The following is a 26,596-nucleotide window of genomic DNA, read 5'->3' on the forward strand; positions in this document are numbered from 1 at the left end:
CGCTGTTTTCTCTCAAGTGAAAATGCACTCTTTGGACCAAAAGGCCAGTTTAACTCTGGCACCTAACCAGCTCTGGTACAATATTTTTCCAGACCCCTCTCACACTGAGGTGAGAGCAGCTGAATTGGGTCAGCACACCGATATTGAAAAGCGGTGCCTCAGGCTGGAGAGATGGCTCAGCGGTTAAGAGCACTAGCTGCTCTTCCAGAGGTCCTGAGTTCAGTTCCCAGCAACCACATGGTGGCTCACAACCATCTGTAATGGGATCTGGCGCCCTCTTCTGGCCTGCAGACATACATGCAGACAGAACACTGTATATGTAATAAATAAATCTTAAAAAAAAAAAAAAGGCGGTGGTTCTGGGTAACTTTCACCGCCTCGTGGAGGACACTCTTAGATGATACGGTGCTGTATGTTGTCACAGTGAGAACACAGGCCAGCCCACGTGGGGCACTGCCTTGTTCCCTGCTGTGGCTTTTGCCCCACAAAATACCAACCCATCAAGGAAAGCAGCATGCTGTCACATGGGTTCCCATCCGGGTAACCTGGAATGAAGATACTGGGGACCCTGGTCCCTGAGAAGCGTGCTTACAGAACTGCAGTCCTTTGCCCAGTGTCTGGGCTGTCTTGGTGGCCACTGCACGTCACCCGTTCCTTTTTTCCTCTTGCAGGTTTACTGGTCACCATTTCAATAGCAATCCAGACATTTTCTTGCCCATCGTCTTCCTGTGTGTTCATGTGTCTATGTACGTGGGGTGCGTATGTGTGCAAGTCAGAGGTCAGCACTGGGTGGGTGTCTTTTTCAATGGCTCTCACTGGCTGAATTAGTCTGACTGGCTAGCAACCTCTGGGGATTTGCGTCTTGGTATCTCTGGTGCTGGTTGAAAAGATGCCCCAGACTTTTTTATGTGGTGCCGGGCATTGAACTTGGGTTCTCTTGCTTATGCAGCAGGCACTGAATCCACTGCTCTGTCTCCCCAGCTCATCTGTCTTAATTTATATTGTCCCCCGACAACCCAGATAGAGCACATTACTGTCTGGTGTTAAAAATTCATTATTTGGGGCTGGAGAGATGGCTCAGAGGTTAAGAGCACTGACTGTTCTTCCTAGAGGTCCTGAGTTCAGTTCCCAGCAACCACATGGTGGCTTACAACCATCTGTAGTGAGATCTGGCACCCTCTTCTGGCATGCAGGAATATATGCAAATAGAATACTGTAAACATAACAAATAAATAAATCTAAAAAAAAAAAAATGTTCCTACATGTAAGATGCAGCATATTAAAAAAAAAAAAATTCATTATTTGGTTAGTTGGGGTTGTGGTAGTTTGAATGTAATTGGCCCCCATAAGCTCATAGGGAGTGGCACTATTAGTAGGCGTGGCTTTGTTGGAGGAAGCATGTCACTATGGAGGCGGGCTTTGAGGTCTCATATGTGCTCAAGCCACGCCCACTGGTTCAGACCACTTCCTGTTGCCTGTGAGTCAAGATGTAGGATTCTCAGTTCTTTCTCCAGCACCATGCCTGTCTGCACACCACCATGTCCCACCATGATGATAATAGATTGAACCTCTGCAACTGTAAGCCAGCCCCAATTAAATGTTTTTCTTTATAAGAGTTGCTGTAGTCATGGTGTCTCTTCACAGCAATAGAATAATACCCTAACGAAGACAGGAGTAATGCAAAATGTAACCCCAGCATTTAGGAGTGGAAGCAGGAGGATTAGGTGTTTAAGGTCATCTTCAGATACATAATGAGTTCATGATACATACATGAGACCCTATCTTAAAAAAAAAATCAGGGCTGAGGTGATTATTCATCAGGTGAGATGCTTACCATTGTTGATAGGAGGACTGGAATTTGAGTACCCAATACCCAGTGTTGTGTGACTGGACTGCCCACTTGGAAGACAGAGTCAGGGAGTCTCTGGAAAAAAGCTGGCTAACTAGACTGGTCAAATCAGGAACTCTGGGTTCAACTGACAGTCCCTGAATCAATCAATACAGTGGAGATCAGGAGCTCTGGGTTCAACTGACAGACCTGAATCAATGAACACAGTTCATTGAGGAAAATCACTGATGTTGCTATATATACTCATGTGCACGTAGACAATCACACTTAACCACATACATAGACTCTTGTAAGCAATAACAACCAAAACCGACACAAAATACCTCCTCCCAGATACACACACACACACACACACACACACACACACACACACACACACACACAATGACAAAAAGATTTGCTTGAACTTTGCTCAGAGCCTCAATACTTTTCTGGTGTGAATGAGGGCGTGCATGTGGAGGGTGTAGCTTGGCGATTTTTCTTGCTCCACTGAGAGACAGGAGGGCATGACTCAAGAGACGAGGTAGGTCCAAGGGTCTCAGGCAAGCTGCTGACCCACATGGGTGGGGTGTGCTCTCAGATGGGATATCCACCCCTCTGGTGTCCACGGGGCCTCTGGACTCTGTGTTCCTTCCTCACTGTCCTCAGCGGTGTGGAATCCAGGGCTGAGCATCCTTCTGCCTGTCATTTTTTTTTTTTTTTTTTTTTTTTTTTTTTTTTTTTTTTTTGGTTTTTCGAGACAGGGTTTCTCTGTGCAGCTTTGCGCCTTTCCTGGGACTCACTTGGTAGCCCAGGCTGGCCTCGAACTCACAGAGATCTGCCTGGCTCTGCCTCCCGAGTGCTGAGATTAAAGGCGTGCGCCACCACCGCCTGGCCTGCCTGTCATTTTTAATGGGTAGTTACACATGGTGGCCCTCTGTGATACAGGCACTGTGTCCCCCACCCTGGCCTAAAACTGCACCTGTCTTGTCTTGCTGATTCGTTAGTTCTCATGAGAGGCTCCTATGAGTCCAACCTTCTGTTCTGTGTTCCTTCAGGTGACCCCTTTGTGCCAAGCCCTAGCCAGGCCCTGGGATGTACCTGAAGGCTAGGCCCAGCCCCTTCTTCCTACAGAGATGTGGGGGACCCTCTGGGGGAGGGCAGAAAGCTTCTCTCAGTTTGGATGGGTGGTGATGCTGGGCAGGAAGATGTAGAATGAGTAAGACTAAGAGTGAGCAAGCTTGAGAGAGGTCCTGTGTCTTCCAGACTGCCAGCAGAGAGGCCACCCACCAGTGACTGCGATTTCCAAGACTCTGTTCCTACCTTGTCGTAGGATGTGGCTCTGCTCCGTATTTCTGTTATTGATGATCTGCGAAGGCCTGTTGATGTGGCTGTTCCTGGGACAGTGACTAGTGCCTTGCACTGAAGTCTTAGTGCAGCATGGGTTCTGGGAGCCGTAGGCAGGTGGAGGCAGCTGGGCAGGCTCAGGGAAGTTCTTCCTTGAGTCTCCTTGAAGTCCTTTTAATGGGAATCTGTTCTCACCGCTTGCCGGAAACAGGTGTGTATCCCATAATAGGGTCTTCCCTAGTTCTGGGCAGGCAAGCAAATAACCAGAGAGGTGAAGGGGACAGGTGGGTAGGAGACCCTGGGTCCCATTCTGCTGCTCACTGTTTGAGTGTGGGCGGGTCTCTGGCTACCACTGGGCCTCAGTTTCCTCCTCTGTAAACAGAGAACAGAATGGAATCTCAAAAGCACCTTTGACTCCAATTCTAAGATACATATTGATGGCTGAGGGGGAGACTGACTCCATGTGAGTGTTCACACACATTCATGTTTGTGCCTGTGTTAGGGGCAGGGCCTGGGAAGGAAGGGGACAATCTGAGCCCATGCTCTAGGGACAGACCTGAAAGTGTGTGTATGTATGTGTGCTGTGTGCAGGGGCATGTGGGGACTAGAGTCAATCTTGGGTGGTGGTCTTCAGGCATGTCTACTTCTTGTAATAGTTAAAAATATTGACTTGACGTACACCAGGAGGTGGTGGCACAGCCTTTAATCCCAGCACTTGGGAGGTAGAGGCAGGCAGATCTCTGTGAGTTTGAGATTCTGTCTTGAAAAAAAAATTGATGTGTGTGTGTGTGTGTGTGTGTGTGTGTGTGTGTGTGTGTGTGTGTGTGACTGAAACATCTTCCCAGCACTCCCCGTCTTCAGAGTTTTATGATTCCACTCCAGCCCTTTGGTCCCCCAGCAGGGGAACACTGTAGCTTGGTGACTTCCCTGTATTTGTTCTGAAGCTGGGGCAGATGTTTCCTGCAGCTGGCCACTCACTCAGCCACTGTCCTCAAGATGGATCAGGCTATTTTTAGCTCTATTGTTAAGGTCTGGGCATCTGCTTCCAGGAGCATGTGGGAGGCTGTAGCCCTGAAAAGGACACTCCCCTCTGCCCATCATGCTCTGCCTCCTGACAGTCCGTGTTTTAGGCCTCTCTGTGTCCCTTGAGACACGAAGTGGCTTCTCAGACAGTGAACTCCGCACATCAGTTTGTTCCACCTGCGGAATGGGACGATAGCCCTCTGTTCCTCATAGCACTGCTCTGGAGCGATGAGAAATGTGAAATTCACCCAGCAAGAGACGTTTTGAAACTACGTGTATCAGGAGTTCGAGTCTGTGGGCTGCTGTACTTAGAAACACCAAGTTGGCTGTGTGGGGCGTGGGGGTGTAGACTGGGGGGGGCTGATTAAAGGTACTGGAACATGGGCTGAGAGCGGCAAGGCTTGGGCATTTTCTAGTGACTGCGGGTGGATGAGATGGAGGGGGTGAGGGCAGGGTGGCACTTCTTGTGTGGAACCCAACAATACCAGGGCGCAGAAGCAAGGAAGCTTGTGTCCTGGGAGGTGTGATCTGTGTAGGATAACCCTGAGTGTGCTCGAACAGCAATTTTTCTTTTTTTCTTTTTTGAGACAGGGTTTCTCTCTGTAGCTCTGGCTATCCTGGAACTCACAGAGATCTGCCTGGCTCTGCCTCCCAAGTGCTGGGATTAAAGGTGTGTGCCACCACCGCCCGACCAACACCAAATGTTGAGGTTTTTCTTTTTGTATTTTTTTTGTAACTAAATTGCACAGTTTTGGGAGGCGTACTTTGTAGATGACAGCCTTGGCCCTAGTATCATATACAATACATGTCTGTCTGTCAGCCTGTAAGCTTCAGGTTGGACACTCCATGTAGCCCATGATTATTCTTCGCCAGTTGGGGCCCAGGGAAGCCAAAACAGTTGGCTATCCCTGCTGGAGTTTCTTCCCCCGAGGGTCTCTGGAGCGGGTCTGGGAACCAGGGGCTCTACAGTTCTGCCCTGAGCCAGAAGCCAGCTCAGTGGCTCTGCATGTGATTGGCTGCACACAGCACTGTTGGGAAGTGTGGATTTTGCATGAATGATTCAGCTGTCAGATGACCAAAAGCCACCCATCTGGTCTGTCCCCTCACTGTCCATGTGGAAACAAAGGTGGCCCACAGAGAAGGCTAGGCTGACCCCCAAGGCCTGTCAGGAGGTCAGGGGCGAGGCTGGGTCAGTGAGTAAAGGCAGCTGCTGCTAATGATGTCAGGGCCTACTGGGAGAAGGAGAGAACCAGCTCGCACAAATTGCCTTTCTGACCTCCACAGGACCACCGTGGCATGAAAGTGCCCCACCACTTACACATACAAAATAAAATAAATTTTAAAAAAGTTTCGCTGGGCATGGGCAAAGAGGCAGGCAGAGGCAGGCAGAGCTCTGTGAGTTCAAGGCCGACCTGGTTTACATTGAAATTTCCAGCTAGTGTCACGGGCCATGACATTAGGGCTACACAGTGAGACCCTGTCTGAGTCAAACAAACAAATAATCAAATATTTAAATATAAAAAAGGAACAAAAGCAAGTCGAGGCTGAGAGAAGCTTCTGTGGGGCTTTTCCAGTTATTCTGAGGCAGGTGCAGTCTGGTTTAGCCTATAATCTTGGGCATGGGGGTGAGAAGCGGGTGTATTTTATTTTATTATTTTATTAATTAATTTTTTTATTATTATTATTTTTTTCAAGACAGGGTTTCTCTGTGTAGCTTTGCGCCTTTCCTGGAACTTGATTTGTAGACCAGCCCGGCCTCGAACTCACAGAGATCCGCCTGCCTCTGCCTCCCGAGTGCTGGGATTAAAGGCGTGCCCCACCACCACCCGGCATTGATTTTTTTTTTTTTTTTGGAGACAAGGTCTTATGTAGCCCAGTCTAGCTCTGAACTTGGAAGGTAGCTGAGGATCACCCTGAACGCCTGATCCTCTGGCCTCCACCTCCTAAGTGGTGGGACTGCAGATGTGCACCACCACCCTTGGTTTATATGGTGCTGAGGGATAGAACCCAGGGCCTTGTGCTTGCTGGGCGGGCACTCTGCTCCCTGAGCCGCTGCTCTAGCCCCAGAAGGGGTTTTCAATGCTAGACAAGGGAGTTTGGATTGCAGGCCATGGAGTTGGGAGGAATGAGAATGGACCGTGGGGGTCCTGCAGGGTTGCCAGAGTCACAAGTGGAGCTTGAGTGTTAAGTTACTGCTGGCCCTCTGAGGCCCAGGTGGCCATAAGGGAAGTGGGCAGGTGGTGCCCTCATAGCCTCATGGGTCCCCAAGAGAGTCTAGGTTTCTGCTGACCCTAAGGCATCTAGACTGTCTCTGCCCTGCTAACTGAGGTCGTACCAGTACTCGGGGAGGGGGGGGGGGCTGCCATAGGCAGAAGCCAGGGAAACAGCTGCTTCTCCGGAGTCTCTGGCTCTTCTGGGAAATTGCACTGCCTACTACTACCTCTATCTGGAGCAGACCAGCTTGGCTGCGGGCCTCTTTCTCTCCCTGGTGACCCCTTTTTGCCTAGCGGGGACTCTCATGGCTTACAAGGGCTCCTGGAGGGACATCAAGACACTCTGAGCTCCTCTGCCTTTTGGGAGCAGCAGAGGCCAGGTGTTTTTCTGCAGCAGGGAACGTGATACCTGCTCAGAACTTTCTAGACCCTGCAGCTGGTAGGAGAGATCAACTGATGGCAGGTTCATGTCTGTGTCTCCACGCAGTTGCCCCCAACAACTGGTAGGGGGTGGCTCATGTGTTCTGTGATCACCCTCTGCTGTGACTCCCTCCACCTCAAACCCTGAGAGCAGACGTACAGTCTTTAGCACAGCCTGTCCACCGGCAGGAAAGGTTGACATTCTCTTGCATGAGAGGCAAGCTTTCATTCCTGTGACCATCTGGTCTGTGGTCACTGAGGGTCCAGCCTAAAAATAACAGGGTGCCTTAGTCAGGATTAGATTTGTCTGTAAGTCATAGGAAAAGCCAAATAACAGGAGTTTATGCAAGGTGGAAGTTTATTTCTCTGTCCCTATGCAAGCTCAGGGCTTTGTAGATCACGCCTGCTGGGGTGGCTCTACTCCATGGTTCCCCTCAGGACCTTGGATGGCCACCGTTCCTTCCTAGGTTGCGCCTTCACAAGCTCTAGGCTCGACACGGCTGCAAAACGTCTGCTGTCACATCTGTCCCAGGCCACAGGATGGAAGAAGGAGGAAAGGCTCTCATATGGAAGGATTCTGGAGCTCGGCATTCGATGCTGTCCCTTACGTCCTGTTAGCTAGAGTCTAGTCACGTGCCACGGGTATCTACAAGAAAGGTCTTGGTCCTGGGTAGCGTTGTGCTTAGGTTGTCATTCCTGCTCTTCCTGGGGAACAGAGGCATTCTGGGCATTTAAAATAGTATTTATTTATCAGAGAGAGAGAGAGAGAGAGAGAGAGAGAGCGGGAACCACAGCACACAGACAGCATACCCGTGGAGGTCAAAGGACAGCTAGTAGTAGGTTTTCTCCTTTACTGTGTGGGTCCCGGGGCTCAAACTCTGGTCCTCAGGGTTGACAGCAGATGCCTTTTTCTGTTGAACCATCTCATTGGCCCCGACTGTGGACATTTTGATCAAACTTAAGGTTGATTTTAGGCTGAGAACCTGAGTGGCAGCCTCAGGGTGTGCAAAGTCTCCCAGGGTTTCCCAGGTAGGTCCATCTTGCTTTTGAGGACCAGCGAGCCACATCCCTCATGGCCCAGGCCAAGAAGGACCTCTCGCTGACCATGAACTTGGGTTTTGTTTGTTTGTTTGTTTAGATTTATTTATTTTGCTTTATGTGTGAGTGGTTTGCTTGCATGTATGCCTGGTGCTCCCAGAAGTCAGAAGTGGGTGTTGAATCCTTCGGAGCTAGAGTTACAGATGGTTGTGAGTCACCATGTGGCTGCTGAGAGCTGAACCTGGGTCCTCTGCAAGAACAGCCAGTGCTCTTGACCACTGGGCCATATCTCCAGTCCCTGCCCCTGAACTTATGATCCTTCTGCCTCCACTGACCAAGTGTTGGGATTACAGGTGTGTCCCATCCTGCCTGGTTTATACAGGGTTCTGGGGCTGGAACCCGAAACTTTCACAAGCTCTAGTTCAACCCCAAGTGCCATAAAAACACAATACAGAGACTGGAGAGATGGCTCAGAGGTTAAGAGCCCTGGCTGTTCTTCCAGAGGTCCTGAGCTCAATTCCCAGCAACCACATGGTGGCTCACAAACATCTAGAATGAGATCTGATGCCCTCTTCTGGCATGCAGACACACAAGAAGGCAGAACACTGTATACATAATAAATAAATAAATCTTTAAAAAAAAACACAATACAAAAACAAAACAAAACAAGACAAGTTAGGAGAGGTAGGGACTCTCTCCTTCCCAACCCCCAGAAGGTTTCATTTACGTTCCAGTGGATACCATTCTTGTTTTAAGAGGAAGAGGTGGGGGACGAGGATCCCCGGGACACGAGTCGGGGACTCCAGGTGTGGGACAGAGAGGACACTCCCGTTACTAAGCTGAGTCATCCGGGGAGCCCCTCCTTGCCTCCTCCACTGTTGCTCTGTAAAGCACCTCCTAGACTTCCTTGTTGGTCAATGGAAAGTCCACTGGGCTGTAGCAGTGGACTTCCACAGGGGGATGGTCCCAGCCGGACATAGAGCAGGAGCAACTGGGGCAGTAGGGAGGCGCCATGACCTTGAAACACTTAACCGCAATTACATTTAAAAAAAAAAAAATTCCGGGGTTGGGGATTTAGCTCAGTGGTAGAGCGCTTGCCTGCCACTACTCTGAGCTGATTCCTTCTAGGAGCAGTTTGGTCTTCTGCTCCTCTGAGGCTTGCAAGCACAAGGCCCTGGGTTCGGGCCTCAGCTCTGAAAAGAAAAAAAAATTCCTGAAGGAGCCAGGTTAGGTGTGGGAAATTTAATAGCAGTGGACCAGGAAAAGGAAGCTCTGAGCCCTGGCTTGCACGTTGGTGTTGAAGTGAGGCTCCAGTCAGTGTTTTGTGTCTGTCTGTTGCCGAATGCTAGCCTTGGCTCCAGGACATTGACCTGCCCGGCAGGGCAGGCAGTGATAGATGCCTACTCTGAGCTGATTCCTTCTAGGAGCAGTTTGGTCCTCTGCAAGGAGGCAGGCAGCTGGTCCTGACTCAGGGAAGATGCAGGATGGCTCCTGCTGCGACCAGAGAGAAGCAGCGATGCCCTACGGAGGCTGTGGGAGTTGAGAGACAGGTGTGTGTGTGTGTGTGTGTGTGTGTGTGTGTGTGTGTGTGTGTGTGAGATCAGGGAGGCTTCCTGAAGGAGTTGGGCATCTGTTGGGTAGCACGTGGGGGGGGGGGTGTTGTCGTGGGAGCGGCCCCTTCCACCCTGTGGAAGGCTGAGATGACTCCGTGGCCCCTGGTGGTGGGGGCTTGGTGCACAGCGCTCCCTGGCCCTGAGAGCTCAGTTTGCTTCACTGATGTCTGCTGGCCCAGGTGCTGTTCTGGACAAGCCAGGACAGCTCTGCCCTCCAAGGTGCCACTGAGCCCCCTTGCAGCCCCCAGCCCCTGCACCCTGCTTTCGTTAAGGTTCTTGCCTTTTCTAGATTGCCGTGTGCTGCCGTGAGGTAACAAAAGTTGGCCTTTGGGGCCAGGCTTACTCCTCCTCTTCATGTGACTGTGACTCTGTTATAGTGATGTGTCTTCCACTATGTCACCGTTGCCGAATGAGTCCCCATGGCACAGCTCTACGGGGCTTTGTTCCTCGGTCACCAGCTGACGGGCATTAGTAGTGGTCTCAGGCACTGGCCATGTGAGTCCTGAAGCTATGGAGGAGCATCCTTCAGGCTTGTTCTCTGGTAGAACCGTTTAGGTGGAACTGCTGAGTCACGTGGTGGCTTACCTTGGTAAGAAACTTCAGGACTTGTGGGCTTGTTTGCGGTGGCTCACGATTTTCATCCCAGTACTCGACGGGACAAAGCTGAGGGAGGAGATGATCGGGAGCTCTCCGGGACTACATACCGAGTTCCTAGCCAGCCAGTGCTACGCTTGTCTCAAATACATAAATATCAATCGAATAAACAAAACTACGGAGCCGTTTTTTTGCGGGGGAAGTAGCTGCAGGACTTCACTTGGCCAGCTGTGTGAGAGCCTGGGAATTCCAGGGCCTTGGTTATTGAGTCTTTGGAAATGTGTCACTGAACGTGAGTGAGCACTGTCCTCGCGTCGCGTGCTTGTTTCGATGGGTGCACGTCCTCACGGCTCTTGTCCATCTTTAAGCAGTTCTTGTGTGTGTGTGTGTGTGTGTGTGTGTGTGTGTGTGTGTGTGTGTGAATTTCATATGGAGCCGTGGGATTTAGTGCCTCTTTGGTAGGTCAGGATTAAACAGGATAATACATGACAGATTCCTGGCCGTCAGGAAATCCACCCATCGACCCCCCTCCACCATGTGCTTCTGCCGCTCCATTGGCCCAGAAACAATGGTGCCAACCCACCATTGCCTGAAACCATTGGATCTGTAGACCAGAATGAACCTGTCTTCCGGTCTGTTGACTACCCAGGTATTTTGTTATTCTAAAGATACAGCAAGTTGTTTACATACCTATGCTAATGGACTGCCTAAACCGCCTTGTTTCACGCCCACCCTCCCATCCTCCACCTCCAAGACGTCCCACAAGAGCCTCCTCGGGAGCCCACTCACACCCCTGCCAAGCTGACCAGGGTCATCAGCAGTGGTCTGATTATCAGTACCACTGACCTTAGCAACCTTGGGTGCCTCTGCGTCACTGTGTAATAGGACCGTCTACACATCTTAAAGGCCCTTTCGGTTTTCAAAGGATGCTGCCCACCCTAGCTGCTTGTTCTGCCAGCTGTGCACATCTGCATTGTCTGCTGGCTGTCCTTGCAGGCTACCAGCTGGGGCCTGTCATTGTCTACGAGCCCAAGGCAGGGAGGAATTAGAGGCAAAGGGTGGGTGAGGTAGAGCCTGTCCTGTGGGAATGGGCCTGGGCTTGGCCTGTGGCAGCTGTGGCCGGCAATGGACTCATGCCCAGTTCCCTCTTTTCCTATTGGAACCGTCTCACTCACATTCCGTTGGCCCAGGCTGCTGGGAGGAGGCCTGGGAAACTTCAGTGTGGAGGCTAGCAGCTGGAGGGGCTGCTGAAGAAGAGAGAGAGAGAGAGTTCTTTTTCTGTGGCCCATCGGCTGGGGTCCACCGAAAAGCCCTGCTTTGTGAGCTACCTGATTTCCTGTTCGGGAATATAAAGGTTCATTCTTTGTACCTTTGAGGGGTGGGGGATCGAGCAGTGTCTCCAGAGCCAGGGAGATGGGCTCTTAGACACAGGTGTGGGGCGGTCACCAGGACTGTCAGGAGGCTCCTGGGAGTTTTCAAGGCTGCTGAGGCTAAAGAAAACAGGGGGCCTTTTCTGTATGGGACAAGAACTGTCAGTAGTAGGAGAAGGTTCTAGAAGGGCAGAGGAGATGGTCAGTTTCTCCCTGAGTACCCAGGACAAGAGATAGCTCCGGGGAAGGATCCCCTATATACAGTGTTGGGAGGCAGAAGAAGAGTCTGCTTGGGCACTGTGAGCTCTAGGTCAGGCCTAAGGACTGCAGACTGATTTGCCTGCCTTTGTGCTGACCCCCACTGTTCACACCTCTGGGTGCCATGGCAGTGATGAAAGGGTGGTGTGGGGCTGAGGGGTGGGAGTGTGTGCTCAGGAGCAGACAGTACCCATGATTCGCAGCTGGGAGAGCTGCCATGTTTTAGGCTACACAGTGGGCCATCTCCCAAGTGTAAAAGGGTGTAGGGGAACTACCAGGATCCCCCTACCCATACTCATATCTGTGCCATGTGTGATGTCTGTGGCCACAGAGTTCCTAGAAACTCCCATGACCCTGGCTCTGCCATGTCTTCAACTTTCTGTGGAATACCCAGCCTCCTTTTTTCCGGCAGACCCCAAGCCTCACGCCATCCTCCAGCTCTTCAGCCGTAGCCATAGCCCTTGAATGTTAACCTCAGCCTGGCCGGACCCATTTCCTCCCAGGATGCCTAGCTTTCTGTGGGTGAGAAAGCGCTGCCCCCCTCTCTCCCAAAGGCCGCGGACGCTGATCAGATGTTGTCGTGGGGTGCTGTGGCCGCTAATCTCTTTGAACACTTCATCGGATGGAAGCTCACCTAGTTTGGATGTCTCTGGCCTCATTCTAGGAAACTCACGGGTAGAATGTCTTCCTGTGTGCCTGTCCTGGCAGAATGACGCAGAGGAGATGAGCACGGCCTCGGGCCCATTCCTGTCCAAGCCCTCTCCACCCAGCTTCATCTCCTACTCTCTGAGCCTAGAAGTCCTGAACCACCATCACCCCTGTGGGCAGCTCTCCTTTCCTGACTGTACTCCATGTCACCCCATGATAAGTGCTCTGTGGCCGAGCTACATCTCAGTCCCTCAGCCCTTCTTTTTTTTAAATTATTTTCCTAAGCTGGGCGGTGGTGGCGCACGCCTTTAATCCCAGCACTCGGGAGGCAGAGGCAGGCGGATCTTTGTGAGTTCGAGGCCAGCCTGGTCTACAGAGCGAGTTCCAGGAAAGACGCAAAGCTATACAGAGACACCCTGTCTTGGGGGTGGGGGGATTATTTTCCTGAACATGTTCAGGGCTTTAATTTTTTTTAACTTATTTTCATGTATATGGATACCTTGCCTGCATATATGTGTCTGTGCACTGCATGTGTGTATGATGCCTTTAGAGTCCAGAAGAGGGTGTCAAGTCCCCTGGGATAGTTGTGAGCTGCTGTGTGGGTTCAGAGAATTGAACCCGGGTCCTCTGGAAGAGCAGCCAGTGCTCTTAACCTCTGAGCCATCTCTCTAGCCCCTCTTAGTGGCTGGCACAGCCTGCTCTCCCCACCACCCTCGGGGTGGTCCTGACTTAGTTTCCCAGGCCCCTTTCCTCTCTCCTTCGCTTGGCTCTAGTTACCTCTTTAGAGCACACAGGGAACAGAGATGGGCCCGGGAGGCTCTGGGAGAAGCCTCCCTAAGTAGCTGGAGCTGGTCCTTCTCTGTATAGAACTCTCCCACAGCGTCAGCAGAGCTAGGTGCCCCTGAGAGTTTGTGTCTGCAGCCATGATGGGGACTGCTTCTTTTTTTTTTTTTTTCAGAGCTGAGGACCGAACTCAGCACCTTGCGCGAGCTAGGCAAGCGCTCTATCACCGAGCTAAATCCCTGACCCCGGGGACTGCTTCTTAATGGGTTTCCTGCCCCTCTGAACTGTGTGTCCTCTTCCCTGCAGGTCTGGGGTCCTGAGGCGGCTGGCAGACTATGGGTACAACAGCAAGCACGGCCCAGCAGACAGTCTCGGCAGGCACCTCCTTAGAGGGCCTGCAGGGCGGCAGCGCCATGGATGGCAGGCATTCCCTCAGTGTGCAGTCCTTCCACACCACAAGCTTGCACAACAGCAAGGCCAAGTCCATCATCCCCAACAAGGTGGCCCCTGTTGTGATCACGTGAGTATCAGGGGACACGTGATCATGTTCCTGGAAGACGTGGTCTTGGGAGGGTGGGGAACCTGTGTGCACTTAATGCTCACAGACAAAGGCTTCCAGTTTTGTAGCTGAAAACACCAAGTCTCACCCAGAGAGGTTAGGCAGTATTTCTGGAGTCACACAGCAAGCAGGTTGTAGGGCCGGAGTCTCTGATTCTGTGTTGCTTACCCAATGTGCACAGTGCCAGAAGCCTGGGGAAGGAAGACTGGCCAAAGGAACATCCTTTTTACTACTCCCCCCACCCCCAATTTTTTTTCAAGACAGGGTCTCACTATGTATCCTGAGCTGGCCTAGGACTTGCCATGTAGACCAGGCTGTCCCTTATCACAGAGATCCACCTGCCTCTGGCTCTCAAGTGCCATGATGCCCCATAGTAGTTCTTTTTTTTTTTATTCAGGGCCCTGGGCTGGAAAGCTGGGAGCTTCTCCTCCATGTTCCAGCTGGGGCCTCCAGGAACACTGAGTGAGGAGGCAGAGGTTCGCTCTTGTTAGCATGCTTTCAGCAGCCTGGACACAGAAGCATCCAGGAGGGCCAGGAAGGACATCTGTGTGTGGATGAAGGAGTGGATACTTCCGGGAGCTAGAGACAGGAGCATGCAGGGACCCTGGGTCTGCCTCCTGGGGAGCCAGAAGCCTTATTCTTCCCATCACACCTGTCTACCATGCTCCCTCATCTCTGGCCCTTCCTGGAACGCAGGAGGGAGGACATGGGGCTCTAAGAACTAAATACATCCCACACATGAATTTGGCAGAGACCTGGGAGATGGGCTTTCTGTGAAAAGAAGACCAAGACCGTGGGTGGAGTGACCAGGCTGCTAGCCCCAGGGCTTGGCAGGAAAGCAGTGATTACCATAAATGACTGTGTTTGGGATGAAGGCAGAAAAGAAATGTCACGCAAAAGTGACTTGACCGGCAGTGAAAGTTAGTTTGGGTGGCTGGGTGGTGTGGTGGCGCACGCCTTTAATCCCAGCATTTGGGAGGCCGAGGCAAATGGATCTCTGTAAGTTCAAGACCAGACTGGTCAACATAGCTAATTCCAGGACAGCCAGGGCTACATAGTGAGACTGTATCTTTAAACAAACAAACAAACAAACAAAGGAAGAAAAGGAAAGAAAGAAAGAAAGAAAGAAAGAAAGAAAGAAAGAAAGAAAGAAAGAAAGAAAGAAAGAAAGAAAAAGGGAAAGGAAAGGAAAGAAAGAAAGAAAGAAAGAAAGAAAGAAAGAAAGAAAGAAAGAAAGAAAGAAAGAAAGGCAGTTTGGATGTTGAAGTCAGCCTTGGGAAAAGTAGGTCTGGAGCCTGGGCTCTGCCTCTTTGTTCTTTCTCTGGGCCTCAGTTTCCTCAACAGCATAAGCAGAGATGACAGGGGAAATGTGGGACTGGGTCAGGTGGCTCAGACAGGTACTGGCTACCTGAAAATGTCCGCCAGGAATGGGCTGTGCTTGCGGCCCTCCTTGGGTTGCAGACTGAGGTGGAAGGGACCTTACAGATCATTCAGCAGAGGCACCAGCTTGCTGCATCCCGCAGGCCAAATCTGGCCCACCACCTGCTGATGTAAATAAAGTTTTATTGGTCCACCGTTAGGCCCATCCACTTGCACATCACCTGTTGATACCTAGTGCTTCCATGGCAGGATTGCCAGGCTGGAGCAGAGCCTGTGTGACCCACAAAGCCAGAAATGATGGTTTTCAGTCCTTTGCAGGAAAGGTTTGCAGAGCCCTGGTCACGGCAGATAGATGGGAAAACTGAGTTAGATAGGAAAATGGGTTTTAGGGAGGCAGAGGGTGGGCCAGTGTGAAGGGTTAACAAGGTAGAGGCAGAGCAGGAGCCAGGCCCCCGGCTCATGCCGCTGTCCTCCCACCCCACCCATTTGCCCACTACTTCCTGCAGGCAGCTGTTTTGTATGGAGCCCCCAGCACGAGAGCCTGAGCTCTGGCAGGGAGGTCTCGTGCCCTGGTACAGTGGCAGCGTGGCTTTGTGTCTCGAGCACACAGACATCCTGCTTTAGTCATTGTGTCTTTACCTAGCTTCCTGTCTACAGAAATCATCATGGGCTTCTTTAAACAGCTGGTGTGTGTGGTCAGGCCTGTTGTGGGTGATAATTAGGCCTGAGGAATTGAAACACCTGTAAACAGCCAGGGTCGGGACTCACTCTTAGAGTTTGTGGCCTGAACCGCACTGGACTCTAGGCTTGGAAGTGTGGGGACTGTGTTCCAAGTCACAACCTGAGGGATAGGCCATCCAATGTCAGTGTCTTCATCAGGGTCCAGGGTAGATTATCATAACAAAGTATTGCCTGTATAGAATGCTTGTATCAAGACGGATACTCACCTCTCATTTGGGTGTCCAGGCTGGTATGGCAGACCGTGACCATGCAGGGTCCCCCAGCGGCTTACCATAATTTCATCAGCATGTGCCTCTGTCTTTTGGGACAACTGTTCTACTTCTGCCAGGGGAAGGGGGCGAGCAAAAGACACACTTAGAAGGCATCCCCCTTTGGGAGTGGCCCAGAATTTGCCCCACCTCACTCCCAGGCATCTCATTGGCCAGAGCTTACTCACAGGAAGACCGCTAGCTGCAAGGGAGGCTGGGAAATGTAGTCTGCAATGGGGAGTCGCCCAGGTCTCCGTCTCAGTTCTGGTGTTCTGTGTGTGGTGAGGATGAAGGGGCGGCTGCATGGGTGGGGGTGAGATGGCTTTGCCGTGGGTTCTGGTGGCAGTGCCAGGGACCGACCCAAAGGCCGCCTGACTCAGTTTGCACTGTGCCCCTGGCAGGTACAACTGCAAGGAAGAGTTCCAGATCCACGAGGAGCTGCTCAAGGCCCATTACAGGATGGGCAGGCTCTCAGATGCCAGCCCTGAGCACTACCTGGTGCAGGTGAGGGCAGCCCTGCCCACTCACCCCACTCCGCCTCCTCACCCCCTTCTCTGCTGCTTCTCCACTTCCACCTTCTCTGGCTCTGTCTCTCAGTCCTTCTTTGGAACTCGGGTCCTTTCATACGCTAGACAAGTGTTCCCCCACTGAGCCATGGCCCAGCCCCTCAGCTCTTCTTAACCACTCATGTGGTCTTCTCGCCCTTCGGGATCCTGGTCCCAGACTCTAGCTCCCGCTCCCCCTCCCTGCCCCCGTCTGGTATTCTCCATCTTCCTGTAGACCGGTGGTTCTCTACCTTGCTAACGCTGCGACCCTTTATTATAGTTCCTGATGTCGTGCTGACCCCCCCCCCCCCCAACTGTAACATTTCCATTGCTACTTCAGGACTGTAATTTTGCTACTGTTAGGAATCATAATGTAAATCTCTTTGGAGATAAAGGCCTGTCAAAGGGGTCTCAACCCGTAGGTTGAGAACCGCTGTGAAACTTTCAGTGTTTTAGAATTTATTGGAGTTAGCTCCTTCCCCCTCTATCCCCCCCATGTCTCATGGGGGTGAAAAGTCCAGAGACCTGCTGTTTTAAAATCCATTGTTTGGTACTGTTGTCCCGTGATCATTGGTGGGGGAGCCGTGTAGGACCGGCTAGAAACTGGGTGACTGGCTGACTGGCAGACTGATAATCATTGTGGACGTTTCTGGTTTGTCTGGGGGCACAGGTCTCACTCCTTGTCTGTCAGGCAGGGGTCACAGGAGATGTCCCAGGATTCTGGTCTGCACAGGAATGAACTCTTTTTTGTTTTGTTTTATTATTTTTTATTATTTTTTTAAGATTTATTTATTATTATATATACAGTGTAATATCTGCATGTATCTCTAAAGGCCAGAAGAGGGCCCCAGATCTATTACAGATGGTTGTGAGCCACCATGTGGTTGCTGGGAATTGAACTCAGGACTTCTGGAAGAACAGCCAGTGCTCTTAATTGCTGAGCCATCTCCCCAGCCCCCTATTTTTTTATTTTTTAGAGGCAGGGTTTCTCTGTGTTATTTTGGTGCCTGTCCTGGATCTCGCTCTGTAGACCAGGCTGGCCTCGAACTCACAGAGATCCGCCTGCCTCTGCCTCCCGAGTGCTGGGATTAAAGGCGTGCGCCACCACTGCCTGGCAAGAATGAACTCTTGACCAGCTAGGTTTCTGATCTTTTCTCTGTAGTCACTGTGTGTCATTTCACTCAAGTCTCATCCTTGGAACTGGTAGGGGCTCCCGGGAGGAGCTGGCCTAGTGATCTTCTGGCTCAATCCAGACATGACCCCTTTTCCCACAAGCCTTGCTAAGAGCTCAGGGTGTCCTGTTGTCCTCCAGGGGACCTGCGGGCCCCCTTTGGAGCCAGCTTTGGCTTGCAGTTCCAATCTCTGCTCTCTTCAAGGCCTGGCTGGCGCCAGGTGAAGCCTGAACCAAACACGTTTCTGTCACAGATGTCTGTCCCATGAACAGGAAAGCAGCTTGAGGGCCATGTTCTCACCCCCACCCCAGTTCCTCCTTCCTTGTCCCCTAAAGTCCAGGACAGAGTTCTGCCTGAAGAGAAACCCTTGCATCCCTGATTGATCTGCTGTGATTCTCTCTGCCAGGGTCGCTATTTCCTGGTGCGTGACGTCACTGAGAAGATGGACACGCTGGGCACCTTGGGGAGCTGTGGGGCTCCCAACTTCCGGCAGGTGCGGGGCGGACTCCCTGTGTTTGGCATGGGACAGCCCAGCCTCCTGGGGTTCAGGAGGGTCCTGCAGAAACTCCAGAAGGACGGGCACAAGGTGAGCTTGCTTTGTCCCAGGCTGGCCCTTGATGGCAAGAGGTGATTTCCGAGGCTCTGGAGTGGCTCACCTGGGGCTGGGAAGGGAGTGTGGCCTAGGTTAGTGTGGCCTCAACCTTCAGGCAGAAACTGGAGAGTGTTTATTACATTGTCCTGTTGGTAGTGGGTGGTGGGGTGGGGGTGGGGGTGGGGAAGTAGGGGGGTGGGACTGCCCAAGGTCAGAAGCCTCTTGTACACCCCTTGAGAGCCTTGGAGGAAGTGAGAGGTGACAAGAGAGCCACTTTCCAACTCCAGAGACTGCCACATAGTGGTCTTAGCTGACACTTAAATCTGTCAACTCTGTAAAAAAAAAAAAAAAAAAAAAAAAAAAAAAGGGCCCCATTTTACAGAGCAGGACACTGAGGTCCTGAGAGGAAAAACTGGCATTGTTCAAGGTCACATAGCTCCTGTGTGGTACCTGAAGGCTCCTGTGTGATACCCCAGGTAATTAGACCCGAGGTACCTGCTTTCAAAAGCTTCCTCTCACCTGCCTGAAGAAGGTGGGATAAGGCCAAGGGGTTGCTGTGACCCCAGATTCCTCAGCTGTGGCAGTGACTGTATTGGCCTGGGATGAGGCTGAGTGGGCAGAGTCAGAAAGAATGGCAGGGGGGCTGTGTGCAGGTCCTGGCTTCTCAGTGTGACCCTAGCTCATTGGAGATGGCTCTCTCTGCTGTAGCTCAGCCAATGGCTGACTGCTTGGTGGAGAGGCCATTCTCCCAGTTCTTTGTTGGGGCTGGTCTATATCAGGCACTGGTGTACGCAGTGGAAAGGTATTGTGGGCCTGTGGAAAAGGCCAGAATGCGATTCTGCCAGAATGTGATATGTAGTCCACCCAGAGAGAAAAGACAGACCTACGGACATGTTCATGAGTTAAAATGCAAGAGAACTTGCTTGGAGACTGAAAAGATAGTTGGCCTGAGAGGAGAATGGATTCCTGCTTGATTGAGGGGAGTGGGGGACGGGGGCGGGGCAGGCTGCGGCGATTAGACGGAACTTCAGTTTCTTTAGGATTCCTGTTGAAGGGACTGGTCCGGTGTTTCACCCTGGATGAGGGAGGAACTATCTGGATAAAGATCCAGAGGCTGGACCGGGGACGGGCGTCCGTGCACACAGGGGCAATGGCTTCTCCTCGACAGGAGTGCATCATCTTCTGTGTGCGGGAGGAGCCTGTGCTGTTCTTGCGCGCTGAGGAGGACTTCGTGTCCTACACACCCCGAGACAAGGAGAGCCTTCGTGAGAACCTCAGGGGCCCTGGGCCGGGGGTCAAGGCTGAGAGCCTGGAGCTGGCCATCCGGAAGGAGGTGAGGGCCTGTGGGGTGCCGATGTGATGAGGGCGCTTCTCCCTCACTGGCCTCAGATGTCTGAGCGGAGACTCCAGCCTGCTCTCCAGACATGCCCCTGCAGCCATTCTGGGTGTGGGAGCCGCTCAGCCTTTGCTGGCCCACCCTCCCCGGCTTTTGTGCCCTGCTTGGGTGAGCGGTTGGCTGCCCGGTTGACCTCTTGTTCCCAGCTGGTCTATTTCTGTCCCTCTCTCTGACCATGCTCCCCCTTCACTCCCCAATCCTGGTGTAGGGAGGGGTCCGGTCTGGTAAGGAGAGATCTAGGGGTCGGACGCCCGTGGCTGAAGTTTGGCTATTCACTGGCCACGTGGGGTCCTAAGGAGTCGTTTGCTGGGCCTGTCTCTGAGATTCTGGGGTCTCCTCTTTTCTCCCACACAAAGCCTTGGGTGGGGCCTCTGAGACACTGATACCACCACCACAGAGGTATATGAATGGAATGTGGGGGTCACAGTGCTTCAGAGATAGATGTATGTGGGGAAGTCCAGGCCTTGCTGGGGACCAGCCTCTCCCTGCCTCTCTTACTTCTGCTTCAGCTGGCTGAGCCTCGCCCCGTCCTGGGATTCAGGTGGCTTTCGTGCGCTTCTGCTGCCCCCTTGGGCAGAGCCTTCCAGCTGACCTCCATGGAGGTCCTGGTCAGCCCTTGCAGGTCTGGCTGCCCTCAGGCCTGATCTCTGAAGACAGGACAGAATGCCTCTGGCCATGTGGCTCCCCTCTTGAAAAGAAGCCTGTGTATAGCCCCTGTGTGGCCTGGTCACCAGAGCTGGGCAGGGACAGTCAGGGCGGCCTAGGAAGCTCAGGTCACACCCCCTCCGACTCCTGCATCTCACTCTAGATCCACGACTTTGCCCAGCTGAGAGAGAACACGTACCACGTGTACCACAACACAGAGGACCTGCGTGGGGAGCCGCGCACTGTGGCCATCCGAGGTGAGGATGATGTGCACGTGACCGAGGAGGTGTATAAGCGGCCGCTGTTCCTGCAGCCCACCTACAGGTACCCGGAGCTGATGTCCTCTCTGGGCTGGCTCTCCAGCTGCCGCCTCAGTTTCCCCATCTGCCCCTCAGGCCTGTGCTTGGGGAATGAGGGCTTGAGCTGCTACCCAGAGTCGTTGCCTGGCTCATGGGCCGTTCTCCTCTCCTGGCAGGTATCACCGTCTCCCCCTGCCAGAGCAAGGGGCCCCCCTGGAAGCCCAGTTTGATGCCTTTGTTAGTGTCCTCCGGGTAAGTGGGACTGAGGGGAGTTCTGAGAGTGGGAGCTAGGAACTGGTGCCACTTGTTGGTCCCCATGGAGATGCTCAGGGTGGGGGGTGACCTCTGGCTATCTCTGGGGACGTTTCCATCTATTATGTATATAGGGTCCAATATGTTGGGGTATGGGGTGGTGTCTGTGTCCTTACGTGTGCATATGTGCCTCCTCCTGCCATGTGTGTACACATGTCTGTGTGTGCACACGTACACCTGAGTACACATGCCACAGTTCTCTAATGCCAGAGTCTAGCACTGGCTGGAGGACCCAGTTCTGGCCATGGCTTGGCTGCCCACTCGCTGTGTGGTGTTGGAGACCCTTCCTCCTCTAGCCCTCTCCTTCTCTCTTCAGTCAAGCTTGAGAGTCTTGCCCCACAAGCTTTTTTGTTGATATTTACTGGGTACGGGAGGGAGTCTTTCTGTCCCAACCCATTTTGGGATCGTGCCCTAATTTGTCTTACATGGGGAGGGGCGTCGGGTCAATGTAGGGCCTGAGATCCTGGGAGTAGCTCCTGTTCCAGACCCTGTGGCATTCCTGGCCTGTTCTCTGAGTTCCCTTGAGGCCGGGCAGGGGCAGGACCTGAGGCCCTGGGAGCAGATGGATCAGATCTGGCTGCGGGCTTGACATCAGAGGCCATGCTACTTGTCTGACCCTCCCGCTTGACTGGGGCCTCAGTCTCAGGGTTTTCCCATCGCACCCTCGCCTGATAGTCATTTGTGTTCCCTCCTGCAGGAGACCCCCAGCCTCCTGCGGCTCCGAGATACCCACGGGCTTCCCCCTGCCCTCCTGTTCAGCTGCCAGTCAGGTGTGGGCAGGACCAACCTGGGCATGGTCCTGGGTACCCTTGTGCTGTTCCACCACGGTAGAACCTCCTCCCAGCCAGAGTGAGTGGCCGGGGTCCAGCCAGCCGAGGGGTTGGAAGGACAGGAGAGGAGAGGGCAAAGCCATCTCTAGGATGATGGGGCCACATCCAGAGGAAAAGGCATGGTTGCCTCATTTGCCACAGATTTGCCTGGTGTGCTGGAGAGGCACTGGGCCCTTCTGGGCCTTCATTCCCCCAGTGAAATTCAGAAGGAGCCTGTAATCTGATGCCTCCCGGTGGTTGATGGGTGGCAGAGGCTGTCCCTCATCACGCGCCTGACTCTCACCTTGTCAGGGCTGCCTCCTTGCTGACCAAACCCCTGCCCATGGAGCAGTTTCAAGTGATTCAAGGCTTCATCAGCATGGTGCCCCAGGGGAGGAAGATGGTAGAGGAGGTGAGTGAGGGGCTGGGTCAGGACAGCAGGGAGGGGCTGGTCAGGACAGCGGGTGTGTGTGTGTGTGTGTGTGTGTGTGTGTGTGTGTGTGTGTGTGTGTGTGGACAGCGGGGTTGGGGGGGCAGTTGCTCCTGTCACTGGTGTGTGGGTCTGTGTGTGTCTCTTCCTCCCCCACGCCCCTTCTTGCTGACAGTCCTCTCCTGTTCTGTCCCTAGGTGGATCGCGCTGTCACTGCCTGTGCAGAGCTGCATGACCTGAAGGAAGAGGTCCTAAAGAACCAGAGGAAGCTGGAAGGCATCCGGCCAGAGAGCCCAGCGCAGGTGAGGCCAGGAGGAGCATGCTGGACTCTGCCTGGGACTGGGATTTTTCAGTCTGATGGTTCCTGGCTGCTGCTTCTCAGTCGGTAGTTTCTGGAGGGGGTGGGGCAGGCAGCTGGATCAGCGGGAAGGATGAGGAAGAGGAAGTTTATTTTTTCTGAGCAGGTCTCTTGGCTGCAGAATAAACAGCATGAACAGAGGGGCCTGCTGAGACCTCTGGACGCAGACATTTCCCAGATCATCACATCAGTCAGCTTCACGTTAGGGTGATGAGAAACCTGGGGCTGAGACCAGGAGCTTGTGAAAAGGAAAGGTTGCCCGGGGTGCCGCAGGCTTGTGGTCCCCACACTGCTGCTGAGGCAGGAGGACTGAGTTCAAGGGCAGCCTGGGCTGCATGGTGTGTTTCAGGTCAGCAGAGAGAGAAGGGGTAGAGAAAAGAAGTAGAGAGAAGGGGAGAGAGAGAGAGAGAGAGAGAGAGAGAGAGAGAGAGAGAGAGAGAGAGAGAGAGGAGAGGGGAGATGAGAGGAGAGGGGAGGGGAGGGGGAGGGGAGAGAGCAGAGCACCCATGGCTCACTGGTTCTGTTCTTCTGGCCAGCACATTATGGTGGGACAACACTTCTCACATCATGACCAGGGGACAAAAAGGAAGAGGCAGTCAACACCCTGCAGTCCCCTTTTAGAGCATATCTCCAGTGACCTTAAAGAGCTCCTGCCAAGCTCTGCCCCTTAACCCGTCACCTTCCCACGGTGTCACCCCAGGACCCAGCCTTTAATCCAGGGACCTCTGGGGGACTTTGGGGACTCATGCAGGAGGTCTTCCTACAGAGGAAACTTCTGGAGCTTCCCTGGGAAGAGTGGGCCGTGTCTATCCCTCAGCTTCAGGAGTGCTGGGCTGGCCCGCGGCCCCTGTCCCTAGCTCTGCGGAGAAGAGGGGGCTGACAGTGTTTGTGTACAGTGTACGGAAAGAATCTTACAATCTTTGCTTTCTTTAACACTTAGAAAAAAAAAAGTCCGTGAGGGCTGTGTCCCATGATGGGAAAACTGAGAAACTAGAAAAGCAGCGGTGGCATCTCATGGCGGCCGCTGCCTGGGCATTCTCTTTAACTACGTTTGCGATTCTCGGTGTAGCTGCGCCTCGTTTCAATGTGAATCCTTGGATTTTTGTCACTGAGAAGATTTTTAATGGCTCTGTCACTGAATCTCATGGCCGGGTCAAACTGCCTCGGCCTGCCGAGTCAAAGTGGGGGGCTTCCGATCCAGCGGCCTGGTGTCACTTACAGGGGCGGGGGACTTGGGCATCTGCTCTGTGCCTTCACGCCCCCATGAAGTGATGATAAGTAGCCGGGAGGACTATTGGGGTCATGTGAGGAAAGATGCACGGGACGCCTTGGAGAAGGCCGAATGTCACCTGCTGCCGTCACCAGACAGGTCCCAGTTGCTGTCACAGGAGCTGCTTCAGGACCCCATCCTGCCATTGCTTTTCCCTGGGGCAGCTTCATCTTGCAACATTGATTCCCCTCTGGCCTCTGCAGTGGGGGTCATCAAAGACCAGCCTTATCTCCTAGTCTAGACCAGGGGTCAGGGGTCATCAGAGCTTGGCTCAGGGCCCAGGGGCTCATGCTACCATGGCAACACAGAGGGGTGTGACTGAGACTGTAGCTCCCCCTCCCCCCATCTAGCATACTCACTCCCCAGCTTTTTTTTGGTTTGTTTTGTTTTTTGAGACAGGGTTTCTCTGTGTAGTTTTGGTGTCTGTCCTGGAATTCGCCCTGTAGACCAGGCTGGCCTAGAACTCACAGAGCTCCGCCTGTCTTTGCCTCCTGAGTGCTGGGATTAAAGGTGTGCTCCACCACCGCCACCTGGCTTGTGTTCCTGATTCCCTCAAGAAATGGAAAGGCTGTCGGTGCTGGCTTCTGCAGCACAGCACAGGGGAAATGGAACATGACGTGGGAAGGAGCCGCCCTGTTGTCTGCTCCTCACCCTCGCCCAGTCCCAGGCCTGGGAACCCGTACAGAGAGGCAGCATTTGTACCAGAGCCACCCTTGCTCAGTGTGGTCACCACAGAGTTCTGTGCTCCCGATAAACCACAGCAAGTGGGATAGACACGGGGAAGGACTTCCAGCCTGGCAGAACCGCCGTGGAGCTAGGAGAGCGCGCCTCCTGGGATTTTCTGCTCTTCTGCACACAGCTGGAGGGCAGCTCCACGTTTAACACCCCGGGTCTCCCTCCCTTCCCCCCGCCCCCCACCCTTAGGGAAGCGGCACCCAGCATGCTGTCCAACAGAGGGCGCTGCGGAGCCTGGAGCTGTACTTCTACCTGATTCTGTTCAACTACTATCTGCATGAGCAGGTGGGGCTGAGGCAGCACCAATCTTCCCACCCCAGCAACAGGGGACCCCATGGGATGGGGAGCGGCGTGGTATTGTGTGTGTTGGTCCCCGGGGAAGGTTGGGAGGGGCAAGAAGGGGTCCAGAGGAGTGTTGTTTCTGCCCCCACCCCATGGCCCCTTTTCCTTCCCAGCCCAGGCCTGGACTCCATCTTGGTCGGGGGCGGCGAACATCCTGGCCCTCCCTCATTTACTTGTTTCTCCCCTGGACCACAGGGGTACCCAAATTTTGGGGCTCCCTTTCTGTGGTTAGGCAGGGAGGGCTCAAGAGGGCTCCACGCCCCTCAATGCCCCGTCTCTCTCTTGGCCTCGGGCCGCAGTACCCGCTGGCCTTCGCCCTCAGTTTCAGTCGATGGCTGTGTACCCACCCTGAGCTGTACCGTCTGCCCGTGATGCTGAGTTCAGTGGGGCCCCTGGCCCCTGGGGACCTCATCGCCAAGGGTTCCCTGGTGAGTGGCTGTGTGTCCGGGGAGTGGGCTGGGCTGAGGACTTCTAGATTCCTGTAGGGCTTGGGGAGTATTGCCGGGTGGGTGGGTGGGGTGGGGGCTGGTAGGCGTCTCACGTGAGCAGAATGTGCCACGTTCGGGCGCCATGTTCTGGTTCTGGTTCTAGCACTGTCCTCCTTAGTCTGAAAGCCCAGAGCTTTGACACAGAGTCAGGTTGGACTGTCAGATATCAGAGCTGGGGGGCTGGAGAGATGGCTCAGAGGTTAAGAGCCCTGGCTGCTCTTCCAGAGGTTCTGAGTTCAATTCTCCAGCAACCACATGGTGGCTCACAACCGTCTGTAATGAGATCTGGCGCCCTCTTCTGGCCTGCAGGCAGAACACTGTATACATAATAAAAATAAATAAATCTTAAAAAAAAAAAAAGATATCAGAGCTGGCGCTCTCTGGAGGGTGTGCATCATCACATCCCTGCCAGGGCACCAATAAGGCTGCGGGTGTCCAACCATGTACGCCCTGCACCCAGTATAGGACACTGTTCCCACCCCACTTGCCCACTGAGGCTGGATATGGTTGGTAACTGTGGACTTCAGCCTTGGTGTCCTTCCCCCAGGAAGCAGACGATCTTGTTTCCCCGGATGAGCTCAGCACCGTCAGAGAGATGGACGTCGCCAACTTCCGGCGTGTACCCCGCATGCCTATCTATGGCACCCGCCCAGCCCAGTGCCAAGGTGCCCGCTCCCCAGGCCCAGGTCCAAACATGGGGCAGGGAAAAGGCTAGCCCTGGCCCTGACGGCCCCTCATCCCCCAGGCCCTAGGCAGCATCCTGGCCTACCTGTCTGATGCCAAGAGGAAGCTCCGGCAGGTGGTCTGGATCAACCTGAGGGAGGAGGTTGTACTGGAGTGTGATGGTCACATCCACAGCCTGTGGCCACCTGGACCAACCCTGGCCCCTGAGCAGCTGGAGGTAAGGTTTCTGGCTTTTTGCATGGTCTGCATGGGAGGCACTCTTTGAGAGAGAAGGGGGACGAGGGAGGAGGCCCTGCACTCCTTTTGTGTAGATTGAGAAGCTGGGGCTCAGGCAGGATGATTCAGGCAGCTGCTGCTCCAGGCCTTCTATTCCTGTGTCCCCATGTCCCCATACTCCTGTGGCTTTTCTGCCCTCTGGGGTGGTTCCGACCTGAGGTTGGAACTGGGAAGTCAGCA

At 53.4% G+C, this 26,596-nt stretch overlaps 1 protein-coding gene across 1 annotated transcript in view; it reads left to right on the top strand.

Moving 5' to 3' along the window:
- Window positions 1-26,596, top strand: part of Pald1 (phosphatase domain containing paladin 1) — a 67,178-nt gene that overhangs the window by 17,100 nt on the left and 23,482 nt on the right. Inside the window, 14 exon segments of the mRNA XM_052744893.1 lie at window positions 13,442-13,655; window positions 16,465-16,567; window positions 18,187-18,366; window positions 19,541-19,705; window positions 20,577-20,737; window positions 20,889-20,964; window positions 21,722-21,873; window positions 22,146-22,245; window positions 22,461-22,565; window positions 24,816-24,911; window positions 25,268-25,396; window positions 26,004-26,102; window positions 26,104-26,121; window positions 26,202-26,357. Of these exon segments, the coding sequence (XP_052600853.1) occupies window positions 13,471-13,655; window positions 16,465-16,567; window positions 18,187-18,366; window positions 19,541-19,705; window positions 20,577-20,737; window positions 20,889-20,964; window positions 21,722-21,873; window positions 22,146-22,245; window positions 22,461-22,565; window positions 24,816-24,911; window positions 25,268-25,396; window positions 26,004-26,102; window positions 26,104-26,121; window positions 26,202-26,357 (1,725 nt within the window). The 5' untranslated portion in view covers window positions 13,442-13,470.

Source organism: Peromyscus californicus, unplaced genomic scaffold (genome assembly GCF_007827085.1).
Source record: "Peromyscus californicus insignis strain IS unplaced genomic scaffold, ASM782708v3 Scaffold_19__1_contigs__length_69161282, whole genome shotgun sequence".
Classification (NCBI taxonomy): Eukaryota; Metazoa; Chordata; class Mammalia; order Rodentia; family Cricetidae; genus Peromyscus; species Peromyscus californicus.